Below are 13961 nucleotides of genomic sequence, written 5' to 3'. Positions count from 1 at the left end.
AATTACAATTAAGAAGCAAAGTGCAGAACAGTATATAGAGTATGCTAGATTTGTGTGAAGGGGAGACAAAAATGGGAGTATTTGTATTTAATGGCGTGTACATGAACGTTGTGTGAGACTGCAGGAGAGAAGAAAGAGGTCGCTTGCTAGGGAGAGACGATGGGAGAGACAGCTGTGCAGGTAGGGGCAGTGGCCGGGGGAATCTTTTAAAGGTGTTTGTATATGGTTTAAATTTTAATCTGCAAATGAATAATCTGTTTTGGAAAAGGCAGAAAAAAGGAAATGAAAAAGAACAGTGATCATACAATCCAAGACGCTGTGAATTCTATTACTTTGGATAATACATAATAAATCCAGGTAGCAGGTTCTTAACCACTGTTTCTTGGGTGGAAAAGAGCAACTGTCTTTTGCTGTGGCAGCGTGAGTCACAGGAAGGGATGTGGGCAGAGTCAGTAACGCGAAACGAACTGACTTTGTCGATGTCAGTGGTAACAATGATGTGTTACGTAACAGTAAGATTTTTTTTTGAGCATTTACTATAGACCAGGCATTCTTTATCGCTTTACTCCTCATGACAGCTAAGTGACAGGTAATTGTCATTATCCTCATTGTGCAGATGATAAAACTGAGGCCCCGTGCTGTGGCTGCCGCCGTGTGGCAGAGCAGGGTCAGAGCCTCAGCATTCTGGCCCCCACCCCCCTTCCTCACTATCATGCTTTGCTGCCCTCCCTAGAGCCACCAGGAAGTGGCAGTCCGTTCTGAGTGCATTCCCGTTGTCCCGGCCACTTTGCAGGGAGCACTTTGCATGCAGTGACCCACAGATTGTAGAGACATTGAGCATGCGTCTTAGTGCTGTTCTTACAGGAGGCTGGGGAGCCAGACCTGACAGGACGGTGGCAGTGCCGGCCTCGGGGCCAGTCTCAAGTGGAGTGTGAGTGGTGCCTTTCCATCCCAGCCTGTTCCGCCCCCAGGCCCTTTGCCGTTAATGAACAGGCTGAGAGAAAAGCACAGACATGAGCAAGTGTATTATTGTTACAGTGTTCTGATCATGTCTCCTCCCTCTTGCCGTGTCTCAAATTGGGATGCAGGCGGCAACAGCTTTCCTTCCCAAACAGCCATAGGGTTTTAATGCAGTCAAAACGCTATTTCAGTGTCGTCAGCACTGATTCATTACCGACTATACAGAAACGCTACGTGGAGAGAGTTAGGGACAGTGGGGAGAATAACTCTTGATGACCCAGGGTCTCCATGTTGACATTTATTCTGAAACAAGGCATCCCATGTGTGTGCTCTGCTTCCTCCAGATGAGGACACAGACACTGGATCCCCTTTTAGAGGATAAGAGGGTCTGAGGGCTGATGCTGACAGGGACCTTTTACCATTTACTCCAGATGGCATCTCCCTATCAACCGTGGAAAGGCACAGCTGGGTTGTTATTTGGAATTAACCTAGGACCTTGTTACATCTTTACCCACACAGATTCACTTTCTTGAAAAAAAATGAATAAATCTTATAGCTTGGATCTGCATAGGAGAAAGGTGGCGTGACTATACTCAGCCTTTCAGAAAGGTGCTCTTAGTAGGTAGTGCCAGCAGATAATCTTTTGTTTCATTCCTTCCTGTTACATTGTTTGTTAGGTAATTTCTTGGATGCTATAGGAGCTGTGTGAATAGCATTAAAACTTTGAAACATTTATGACCAGCTTTCGTCCTCCCTCTGTCTTCTAGAAGTCGTTTAATCTGCTGTAGCAGTTCTTCCCCAAGAGGGAGGTCTTGCCTCATCCATGCACGAGTCCCTAGTAGTGGTTGCTTTGGTTTTACACGACCTGACATTGAAAAGGCCATGAACACAGCACTGAAACTTTGCAACCATCATTTATTACCATTTAATATTTTCTGTCTACACACACCCATATACCTAGATATATACATGCAAACGTCAATAAAATAAAATGTGTGTGTTATTAGGTACCCAAAATCGAGAGTATTTATATCTTCCTGGTATGTCAATTCTAAGACGATTATGAAATACCATTTATTATCTCCAGCAGCGCTCCTTGCTCCAGAGTCTAATCTCGGCTCATATTAATTTATTTAATGGTTTTTACCTCAGCTTTGCTTCATTAGTGTTGACATAGCTTTTCTTGGACCATGTTTTTTCCACCTTTCTGGGTCCTTATGTTTAAGGAGTATCTCTTATAAGCACAACATAACTGGCTATTTTACTTTGATAATCTTTATCTTTTGACCAAAACATTTACTGTGATGTAATTGTATTATTCAGCGTGATAACCATATTTGTATTTGAACCTACCATTTGCAGTTTTTCCAGGTTGTCCTGCCTCTCCTGTATTCCTTTCTCTCTTAATTTTTTAGATTTATTAAGTATATTTATTTATGTTTTTCCCTCCATTAACCCAATACTTAAATGTACACTTACTATTTTTTCATGGTTACCCTAGATATCACATCTTTTTTCTATTTCTTTTTTTTTTTCTTTTTTTTTTTTTTTTTTTTTATTTTTTCACTTTGTCAGGATCTCACTTTGTTACCCAGGCTGGAGTGCAGTGACATGAGCTCATCTCACTGCAGCCTCAACCTCCCGGACTTCCATCCTCCCACCTCAGCCTCCCGAGTAGCTGGGAGTACAGGCATGCGCTACCATGCCCAGCTAATTTTTGTATTTTTTGTAGTGATGGGGTTTTGCCATGTTGCCTAGGCTGGTCTCAAACTCCCATGCTCAAGCAATCTGCCTGCCTTGGCCTCCCAGAGTGCTGGGATTACAGACGTGAGCCACCGCGCCCAGCCTAACATGCACCTTGAACTTGAATCTCTTACGATGCAGCACATTTACTGACTGCTTTCAGGCAGGCATGAGCACCTTTTGCGCCATTCGCTCCATTACCCTTTTTGAAGGATTCTTGTCATATATATAAAGCCTCTTAAAATACCATGTTGTTGTTGTTGTTGTTATTTTATATACTCAATTTTAATTTTACTCACCTAAATCTTTGCACTTTAATCTTTCCTGAATTTGCATTCTTTTCTCTGGGACTCAGAGACCTCAACTTAGGAATTCTTTTCATGTGGGCCTGAGAAATTTTCTTACTTTTTGTTTCACCTCCATTCTTGAAGGAACTTTTTACTGGTTATGGGATGCGAGGTTAGCAGTTACTCTCTTCTGCATCTTCCCACTCCGTTGTCTTCTGAATCTCGTGATTTATGTAAAAACATGAGCTGTCTGTCCTCCCGTTGCTTCTGTGAAAATAATGCATGTTTCCCTTTGGTTGTTTTTTGACATTCTCTTCATCGCTGTTTCTCAGCAATCTTTCCATGCTTTGCTTGGAGTGGGCTTACCCTGTTCCCTGAATCTGTAGCCTGATGTCTTTTTGTCAATTTTGGGATGTTCTTGGCATTATCTCAATAAAATATTTCTACTGACCTGTTCTCACTCTTCTCTCGCTGGAGTGCAGTTGTTCCTGTATTAGACCTTTGCATCATGTTCTAGGTATTTTTATCCTAGAAATGAACATGTGCCATGAGACCTACAGGCAGAACTGAGTTTAGATCCCGTGAAGGAAGAGGTGTGCTACTTGATGACTTCACTTCCTGTTTCTGACTCTTTCTTCTTCTCCACCTGGTTAGAATGTGGGATTCAGGTGTGTAGGTTGGAATGTTGGATGCGTATGAGACGTTGTAGGGCCCTGAGCCGCATACCAGAGTCAGTAAAGCACAGACTGCTGAGCAATTAGGTGGCAAGCCTCGGCGAGGGAGGGCACTGCTACTGGGTCTGGAATAGGCCGTGTATGTTCAGAGTCGTGAGGGGGACAGCTTGTCTCACTCCTCTGTGCTTCAGTTCTGTGCCCTGGCACATGGGGATAATTATAGTATACAGCTCAGAAAATGCAGAGGATTAAATGAAATAGCAACATAAAGCACTTAGACTCCTAGCTCGCCCACAGTAGCACTCAATAAGATGACTTGTTCTTGATGTTGTTACTATTGTGTTTGTCCCTGTCCCGCTCATTCCCAAACCAGTCAGCTCTGACCTCCTGAGGGGCAGGAATAGCGGCAGCATGGAGGCGTGCACCCTGTTGAACGTAGGTTTGAATGGATTTGAACTGTGCAGGTCCACTTAGAGATTTATTTTTTTTGATAAAGATATTGGAAGTATTTTTGAGATTTGTGAATGTTTCAAGAAGACTCTAAGACAAACTGCATAGCCTGGAAATATCAAAAAAAATGAGAAACAGATGTCATGAAGGCATAAAATACATGCATATGTTGATACTAGTCCGCATTATTTACTGCCGTAAAATACATATAAATCTATTACGAAAAGTTGAAAGTATCAAAACTGAATGCAAACAAATACAGACTTTACATGGCACCGTTTGTAGTCAGGAGATACAAACAAACGTAAAGTTGCAGGGTTAACTCAGAACTGCATAAAATTAATTACAGTCCCTGCTGCATTACTCTGATAATTTTGTAGCTACCTCCTGTTGCTATTACAGTGAACTTAGATGTCGCAGGTGTTCATTTAAAAACCCACCTTGTGTTGCTGATTATCTCACCGTGAGCAGGTCTTCTCTCCAGTAAATTGCATGTTGTAGTAAAAAGCGGGCTCATGTTTCTGGAGTATTTTTCATTATGTGGAGTGCAATGCAGGAACTTTAAAGAACACCATGGGATCCATAAGAAGTGCCACTAGGGAAGCCGGAAGTGCTCCCAAGAACAGGGAAAGATCATGATATTATAAGAGAAACTTAAATTGCTTGATAAGTACCAGAGATTGAATGGTTGCCTTCCACATCAAACAGATAGTTCATTGTGTAAACACACAACCTAAACTTACAGAATCAATAAATGCAGTACAATCCCATAATTGTATTTTCTCTTATGATTGTCTTAACATTTTCTTTTCTCTAGCTTCAATGGAATACATATAACGTACAAAATATGTGTTAATTGACTGTTTATGTTATCAGTAAGGCTGATCAGCAGTAGGCTACTAGTAGGTAAGTTTCGTGGGAGTCAAGAGCTGTACTCGGATTTTTTATTTCAAGGGGCGTCATTCCCCCCTAACCCCTGCATTAATCAGGGTCAGCGGCACTCAGGTTCCTGGGCTGGTTCAGGGCATCGCTCCCTGTTCTGCACTCAGCGTTGCCCTTTCCTGCCATGGCATTTGTCAAGTGCCAGGCCTCGGGGCTCCTGGGCTGGTGACTGACTGTGGCTTCTCCCCTCCAGTATGGAATGCTCCTTTACCAGAACTACCGAATCCCTCAGCAGAGGAAGGCCTTGCTGTCCCCGTTCTCAACGCCAGTGGTAAGTAAAGCTAGGACCTTCAGAAGTCTAGTGCCTTTTCCGCTGCTACATCACATGTGTTAAGGATAACTCATTTTACACGAGGTGGGCAGGAGAAGCTCCGGAGAGTGTCTGCGCATTTCAGGGAAGCCACTGCATGGCACAGTTATGTGGGTTTTGTAGTCTCGGCAGTGGAACTGCAAGGAGCGCATCCCTCTGCCATCCTTCTCCCATCCCTGCGTCTTCCCTCAGGGTTGTGTAAGGAGGTGGCTCTCTTTAAGTGCTCAAAAATGGCAGCAACAACTTTTGGTCCTTGTGGGGCCCTGCCTTTCCTACCTTCGGCTTTTGTTCCTTAAGCCTTGGGACCCATGGGAGCTGCTGACATGGGAGCTGCTGGCTATTACGCTGCAGTCGTAAAACTTTAGAGATTGTCATCATTCCTCTTATGTTCTGGGCACTCTGCCTCTCAGAGGGGCAGAAGCACTTCATCTTCTCAAAATACAGTCCTGAGGGTCCTTTAGTGTCTGCTCTGTGAGATGCCCAGTGGTGCCGCAGAAAGAGTCCATGAGTTTCCCTGAACCCCCATCCCCAGGGGAATGACTCTTTGGGGAGGCCTAGGCTCACCCCAGCTGTTGGCTGTTTGTTTCTTTGCTGTGTTGGAGTAAAGGTCAGGAGCCAGTGAAGGACCACACAGTCCAATCCTGGGCGTGCCAGGGCCCCACCAGCAGCCTTTAATACTCAGTGAGGACTAGAATGTATCTCATTCTTCTTAAGAAAAACCAAAGAGGTCCCTGAATTTTCAGCCTGAACCAGTGAATTTCCCACCTGAAACTTGGGGAGATGAGGGGTGGAAAGTGGGCATTCCCTGCTTTCCTTTCCTGACTGTCTTGATGACTATCAGAAATTAAGCCAAGACTCCGCTCTGCCTTAATTTCCTATGTTTAAAGAACCCGTGGCCTTTCCTTTCCAGCGCAGTGTCTCCGAGAACTCCCTTGTGGCAATGGATTTTTCTGGGCAAACAGGACGCGTGATAGAGAATCCAGCAGAGGCCCAGAGTGCTGCCCTGGAGGAGGGCCACGCCTGGAGGGTAAAGTCCCAGCCCTGGCCAACCTGGAGGGGTGCCCTCGAGGTGGTAGCCTCACCATGTGGTCTTCTCTTCTCCCAGAGGAATGGCTCTGTGTGGGTTGGCAAGAGGGGTGGCATGTTGGGTGGAGGGCCTCTATGAGTTTTCAGCTGCAGGAAGCAGTCGGCCCTTCTAGGCCCCTTCTGCTTTCCCAGCACCCAGCCTTCCCCCACTGCTCCCTTGTCCTGTGGGCTTTTGTGAAAGGGACAGGAGAGGACCAGAGCCCCCTGCCCACCCTGGCTCCTATGCAGAGCTGTTCTGTTGATGAATTGGCAGTGGCTGTCTATAGGGTGCACAGACCCTGGGCTTGAGTGGGGCCAGTAGGCATTCACATCGAGGTCTACTGTTAACAGCCTAGAGGCCTTAGGCTGCAACCTCACCTCTGAGGCTCAGGTTCTTAATCTCCAGATGGGAAGACTATCAGCTTCCAAGCTCCTGAGACTTAAAGGCCATGTGCAAAACAGGAGCCTGGAATCTGGCATTTTCTGTAATATTCAGCATCAGGGGTTGGGAAAAAGTAGGAAGTCCCAAGCATGGGGAGTCAAGAGCCCAGTGTTTTGAGAACTGCATGAATTTAATAGAAAGGCTCGGTCGGGAGTGGTGGCTTATGCCTGTAATCCGAGCACTTTGGGAGGCCAAGATAGGTGGATCACGAGGTCAGGAGTTCGAGACCAGCCTAGCCAATATAGTAAAACCCCGTCTCTACTAAAAATACAAAAATTAGCTGGGCGTGGTAGTGTGCGCCTGTAGTCCCAGCTACTCAGGAGGCTGAGGCAGAAAAATCACTTGAACCCAAGAGGTGGAGGTTGCAGTGAGCTGAGATCATGCCATTGCACTCCAGCCTGGGCGATAGAATGAGACTCCTTCATGTGTTTCTCCTGAGATTTACCAGGATATTCATGGCATTTTCATGATATGCCTTTAGTGTGAGAAATAAGTATCTCTACTTTGATACTGGGGCAGCCAGCGATATCTCAGGGTGTTCTTAACAACTGAGAACCGTAAGCTCTTTGTTCCCAGGGGTCAGCGGGGGCTTCAGATGGGGCAAGGGCCCTTGTGAGCCCAGTCAGGTACCCTGCCTAGTGCCTTGCCCTGAGCTTGGACGTGTTGGGTGACTTGGTATGTCTGTCTGCTGTCCTTGGTGCTAATATGGAATTTCTTTTGCAGAAGCGAAGCACACGGATGAACATCCTAGGTAGCCAAAGTCCCCTCCACCCTTCTACCCTAAGTACAGGTAAACAGGGCACATTGCCTGACGTTTTTGTCCATAAAGGAAATCAAACAGCACCCCACTCCACTCCCCCTGAGCCTTACGAATTTGCCTGTGCGCAGCGTGTACCACACACGCTGTAGCTGGGGGAGTCGGGGGCTCTGCGTTGGTCAGAGTTGGTTGTACTGTCAGGGAAGCCGTGCTTCTGAGGCACCGCCATCCACCCTGTCCTTGTCTCTTCCCTCCACAGTGATTCACAGGACACAGCACTGGTTTCACGGGAGGATCTCCAGGGAGGAATCCCACAGGATCATTAAACAGCAAGGGCTCGTGGATGGGTAAGGAACCACCACTGATAAGAGATGTCGTCTGCTGAGATTTTATTGTGCTGGGGATCTGTTTTCTTTAATTCCTCAGACGTCCTTGCTGGGGAGGCAGCAGTTTTGTCCTGATTTTAAAGAGGAGAAAAGGTAGGCCCAGAGGTATACGTGGTATGCAGAGCTTGCCCAGCTAGTAAGGGGCAGAAAGGGATCTCATCCGCATCTGCTCGGACTGTAACTGTAATTATCCTTCACCTCTAGATGAAATCTGAACAGGCGGAGAACACAAGTTGTTTTGCCTTCATAACATAGTGGGCAAATGGGGGAAAAAAAATGCTTTTGCCTACACTTTTTGATTTATGCACTATATGAGGTTGGTTTGCACAACAAATAGCCCCAAACCTTAGTGGCTTAACACAACAAAAGTAAATCACGTGTCATGGTTGTGGTTGGTTAAGTGGCCTTTCTCACCTGGGCCAGCTTGGTTGGGTCTAGACAGTCCAGGATAGGTTCCCTCGTGTCTAGTTGATTCTGTGGGCTGTTGCGGTGGTGACCAGTGGCTGGGCGTGTGTCTGCAGCAGGTTACTTGAGGCTCCCAGGTGTAGCAAGAGAGGTTAGACCCCACTACACATGCACAAGACTTCTCAAGATTCTCTTAGCATCACATTTGCAACCTTCCCATCGACCAAAGCAAATCCCAAGACCACACTTGAATGACCCTGGGAAGGAGCTAGCCACAGTGTATAGTCAGGGACAGGGACATGGGATACAGTTACCACAGAAGGCCAACACTGCGAAGCCAGCAGAGTCCTCCAGAAAGAGACCCAGTCTGGTCCTCCTCCCTGATGAAGTAGTTTTATGCCTTGTGTGAGCTGTCCCATACAGGGTCTGAATGCTCAAAACACAGGCTCCTGGTGGCTGCTAAACTCAAAGAGTCATTCTTGTTTCCTTGGTTTTACAAAAAGTTTTATTATAGAAATTTTCAAATTTACGTAAGTGTATAACGAACCCCCCACTAAACATCATGCAGCTCCGACAGTTTGCTAACTCACTTCATCTCTTCCCTTTCCCGCATTCTCCCTCCTCCTTCTCGTCTTCGTGTCTCTTTTTCTTTTTTTCTCCTCCTCTTTCTCCTCCTCTTCTATTTTAAAGGAAGCCTCAGATACTCTAAATTTTATGAGCAAATATATCTCAGTGCCTGTCTCTAAAAAAATAAGGACCCTTTTGTTTTGATATAATTGCAGTATTATTACGCTTAATAAAAATTTCTCATCTTCTAAAAAGCTAATCCATGTTCAGATTTCCCCAGTTGTCACCAAAAAACTTCCTTTAAATTAAATTTAGCTTATTTAAGGCAGCACCCACAAATGGCATTTGGATGCTATACCATGTCACCTCTGTCTCCTTGGATATAGAATAGTCTTTCTCAACACTCCCTTTTTCTTTTTTTTTTAATATGTTTTGTTAAAGAAGCGGGTCATTTGCTAAAAGCATGTGTGTGGTTTATTTTAATAAGTTCCTCTGTCTCCCTGGTTCCTGGGGAGTGGTGGTCATGGTGTGGTCAGATGCGTTTCTCCTGCCTGGTGTCCACAGGGTGGGTACTGGGAGCCCTGCTGCCTGGAGCGGAGGAAGCCGGAAGCCTGAAGCCTGGCTCTGTTCAGTGGTGTCGGGTGAGCAGGGGCTCCAGTGCAGCAAGCGGGAGCCTCCACTGAGGCTGATGTCCGCACCCACTGCGCGGTTTTAGCAGTCGTTGGTGAACCTGCCCAGGTTCAATATTGCATTAGGGGTTCCAAAATCATCATTTTCTAATTCCTCCCTTTATGAGCTGGAGTCCTTCCCTTCATCAGACATTTCCTGGAAAAAGTAGGTAAATGCCTGGATTTCCCCTCTGTCAGTTTTTAGAATAAAGAGTTTCTGCTCTCCCATCTTCCACTAGAGACAAACAAGGGTGTGTTTGTTGTTTGTTTGTTTGGGTTTCGTTTAAACTGTCACTATGAACTTAGATGTTTGTGTCTTGATTGATTTCAGTCAAAACCTCCTCTTCTGATGCTCACTTACCCCTCGTTGGCCAGCGGCTCCTTCAAGTTGCTTCCTGAGTTCTTTTGAGCCAACATTAGTGGTATTTGATTTAGGGGTGAAAAAGATGTATTAGACTCAAATGATGCATTTTCTCTTAGGCACCCTGATTCTTTCTAAAGGAAAATGATTAATTTAGAGACTACAATCTTTAGGCCTTTTTAGTGAACAGAGCTAGGACATGGGCTTTTTTAAAACAAAAAATAAATTTTGGGTTCACGTTGATGATGTTAATTCAAATTTGAGATTACCGGATTTTTTACTTCTTTGATTTTTTTGTTTTTTTTTCCTCCGATGATCTCTGTTAATGGCATCAACTTATTACTTGTTATTTTATCAATACATAATGTAAAATGTATACATGTACTATCTGGAAAATATTAATGCTGATATTAATTTAGTAAGACTACTAAATTTCTTTGCAGTCCTTCTAATCCTTAAGGATTAATCTAGGCAGGTTACCTTAAAATACCTTGCCCAAAGTCACTTAAAGTAATTCTCTGTGGTTCTGCCACCAAAGTGCTGGGTACATCAGGTTTGTTTGTCTCAGTTTCTCTTTAGTGTTTGTGAGTGGATCTGATTGATTTTCTCTTTGGTCGAATGCTGCTTTATAAATTGTGTAAGACATTTTCGTGGTTCCAAAATCAGATCTATGAAGTAAGGCACAAGCCCTGTCCACCCAACTCTGCCTCCCAACCCCTGTAACAGATAAATAGCTTTTATCAGTGTTTGTTTATCCTTCTATCATTTCGTTTTACAAACATGAACAAACGGAATTTGCGGGAACTGCAGCACACGGTTCCTGAAGCCTCTGCGTCTCAAGCAGCGCGTGGAGATGGCCCGCATTTATTTTCCAGTCTCGGGTTTTCTTTTATGTACATGGAACATCTCTTTTTAAAATGTCCCCTCTTGAGGGATGTTTACCCTGTTTCCAGGTGAATGTTATGAGACAAAGTGCTGCATTATTTTGTCATTGTGCCGTGTATCTTTGCTGTGAGTCCTGAGAAGCGAGGCTGTGAGGTAGAAGGGCAGGGCCTATGTCACATTGTGAAGTGTCACCAGAGTGCGTCAGCAGGCTCACCTCCTCCATCTGAGTCATGCTGTCATGAAGGAGGCCGACCCTCGTTTCATGTGTGGAAGGACTTCTTTATCTTTTGACAGTTCTGCACTGTTTACGTTTTGGTGCATTTTCTGATAAATGAAGTTGCAAACACTTTTGTTTTTCCCACTCCCAAATCATAAAGGGGTGCATTCATGTCGCCTTCCAGTACGTGGACTCTTTTCCTCCTTTCTCCCTTCCTTCCTTCCTGCCCTCTCCATTCCCCCTTTCTTTCTTTTGTCCTTGTTTGTTCAGTTTTGGTCCTGGTTTGGTTTTGTTTAGATACCAGACGCGCTCGGGTTTATTTATTCCCACTGCTGGGTAAAGAATGGGTCTGATTTTGTTTCCCATGTGGCTTTACAATTGCTCCAAAACTCCTTACTTGAGATGTCATCGTTACCACAGGGCAGCCTCTCTTAAAGCATTAGAAATGACTCCTCCTCTGACTATAAAAACGTGTTTCTCCTCTAAAGTTTCTGGCATTCCTAAGGAGAGAAAAGGCTAACACTGAAATTTCTCTTTCTGTGACATTTTTGAGTTAGGGATGTCTGTGTGTTCTGGGCTTCTAATACAGCGTATACGTGCTTGTACCCCTGAACCTCATCAGAAGTAGGCCCAGAATGTTTTAGGGGTACCTCTGTTACCCTTGCTGTCTGTGGGAGGTGATTTGGGTTCACTTGCCAGGCAGCGTCACTCTGCTGGAGAAGTGGCACCGCCACAGGAGGCTTTATTAGGTGCCGTGGCCACCAAGTGTCCTCCCCAAGGCCAGGGCAGTGAGGACACCCCTCACCCCCAGACACAGATGTGTCTGAACCTCAGGGAGATGGGCATGGCAGTTGTGCATTCAAAGAAGCTTCCCGAGTGATTCTGGGGTAAGGCCCACTCTGTACTTTGGATTGAAAGCACTACCTTGGGGTGGGGTAGATTGCAGGTCAGCACTGCTGGGCCATGGGAATTGTGTGTCAGTGTTTTGCTTCCCCCAGCCATGTTTGTCTTTTATCTTTTCTTGGATCAGAATCCCAGTTGGTGAGGCTTCCGTCTGTCCAGACTGGGAAAGCGATAGAAGCATCACCTCTGTTACCTTCTGTTCCCCAAATCAGCCCTGCTAGTGCCACCAGCCTTATTCATCACCACGCGTTCCTCTCCCTCCTTCCTGGAGCCTTCCTTGTCTCTAAGGCTGTCATTTCCAACTCCTGCCTTAGGCTGCTGGAGCACTAACCACACACAGAAATACAGATAATGGGATTGATTCAGGCGTTAACACAGGGACAGCTCATCCTCCCCATAATTTTTGGGTGTAGGGAGGGAGGTGTATTTGTAAAACAAGGTAAATAGTCCATTTCTAATCTTTACCGATCCCTGCAGAGATGATGAAGGCAAGCCATTTTAAACAGTCAAACAATAAAGAAAAGAAAACCACCTTGAAAAACAGTGCAAGATTCTGGGCAGATAATGTAAAAACAGCATTTTCCATAGCCTTAGTCTCAAATGGTATATGCAGTTAGAAAGACACATCAGAGCCTTTCTGAAATCTCAGGATCCAGGCAGCTCCCTGCCCTTGCCCATGCAGCTGAGCGTGCGAGCATGTGTGGGCGCGCGCGCGTGTGCATTCACTTGTGCTTTCCCAGCCCTGGACGGAATTTGTGGCCTGCTTCCTTCCTGTCTTGCCCCCCATGCCCATCTTTTTAAGGGCAAACCCAGGTCTTCTCTGCTAAACAATCCCACCTCACCCCTAGCACCATGCTAATCCCCCTCAGGGCATGTGGATGGTCCCCCCACCATGCCCACACTCATGGTCTGGCCCCACTGGCCTTCCTGCCATACCAGGCATCAATCCCTATGCCAGCTGCCTGTGTAGTCCCTTTGTCTGCACTTCATGCCCCTCCACATGTTGGAAGGAAAGCTCCTCAGCAAAATTTGAGTTCTTTGAAGCTTTCCCTTCTCCCAGCCACAGAAAGAGAGGTGCTATCCTCAGAACTCACATAGCACCCTTGTCAGAGGGGTAGTTTCACTTTCACCTGCTTTTCCTGGTGAGCCAGGAACTGTTCTGTGCCTGTCTGTGTGACCCTGGGGAAGGTGCTTAGCTTCTCCATGCCCCACTTCCTTGCTCATCATGAAATGAGGATAACAACGTCACTGTAAAGCTAAATGAGTTAATCTGTGCACGAAACACTTTGCACAGTGCCTTGCTTGTAAGCGTGGTCTAGATTGTTACTCTGATTGCTGTCGGGTCCTGTCACAAGGGGCTCTTCATTCGTTTATGATGGACTGCTAGCGCACCATCCCTAGCATCTACTCTTAATAAAGGCAAGAACTTACCTGGTTCTTGCCACTCTCCATCCTGGGCCGTTTACAACTTCTGAGCCTGGCTAGTAGTCACTTAACATGCTTAGCACCTCGCTGGGTGTCTTTCTTATAACTGCCGTCCTTTTAGAAATCACTGGATCACGGCAGTTGGCTGATTGTGGTGACTGTTATTTCAGGCTACCTTGTATTGTGTACAGTTGTGCACAATGCTGTGTATACATCAGCCAGTCTTCTCAACGGTTCTGCAAGAGAGGCGTTATTCTCACCGGGCGCAATGGCCCACGCCTGGAATCCTAGCACTTTGGGAGGCCACGGTGGGCAGATCACAAGGTCAGGAGTTCAAGAACAGCCTGGCTAACATGGCGAAACCTTATCTTTACTAAAAATATAAAAATTAGCTGGGCATGATGGTGGGTGCCTGTAATCGCAGCTACTCACGAGGCTGAGGTGGGAGAATCACTTGAATCCAGGAGGCGGAGGTTGCAGTGGGCCAAGATCATGCCATTGCATTCCAGCCTGA

The 13961-nt window shown here is 45.8% G+C and overlaps 1 protein-coding gene across 11 annotated transcripts in view; it reads left to right on the top strand.

Annotated features, from left to right (window-relative positions):
* Positions 1-13961, top strand: part of GRB10 (growth factor receptor bound protein 10) — a 208630-nt gene that overhangs the window by 186657 nt on the left and 8012 nt on the right. For 10 of the 11 annotated variants that reach the window (XM_017518730.1, XM_017518726.2, XM_037734996.1 and 7 more), the window contains 4 exons: positions 5250-5327; positions 6277-6393; positions 7597-7663; positions 7890-7977. In XM_017518730.1, the coding sequence (XP_017374219.1) occupies positions 5250-5327; positions 6277-6393; positions 7597-7663; positions 7890-7977 (350 nt within the window). The remainder of the gene's footprint in view (positions 1-5249; positions 5328-6276; positions 6394-7596; positions 7664-7889; positions 7978-13961) is intronic. The other variant, XM_017518728.2, reaches the window with a different exon arrangement.

Source organism: Cebus imitator, unplaced genomic scaffold (assembly GCF_001604975.1).
Source record: "Cebus imitator isolate Cc_AM_T3 unplaced genomic scaffold, Cebus_imitator-1.0 Scaffold702, whole genome shotgun sequence".
In the NCBI taxonomy this organism is placed as follows: domain Eukaryota; kingdom Metazoa; phylum Chordata; class Mammalia; order Primates; family Cebidae; genus Cebus; species Cebus imitator.
The sequence above is the reverse complement of the archived record's forward strand: the minus strand, read 5'-3'. Positions and strand labels throughout refer to the sequence as shown.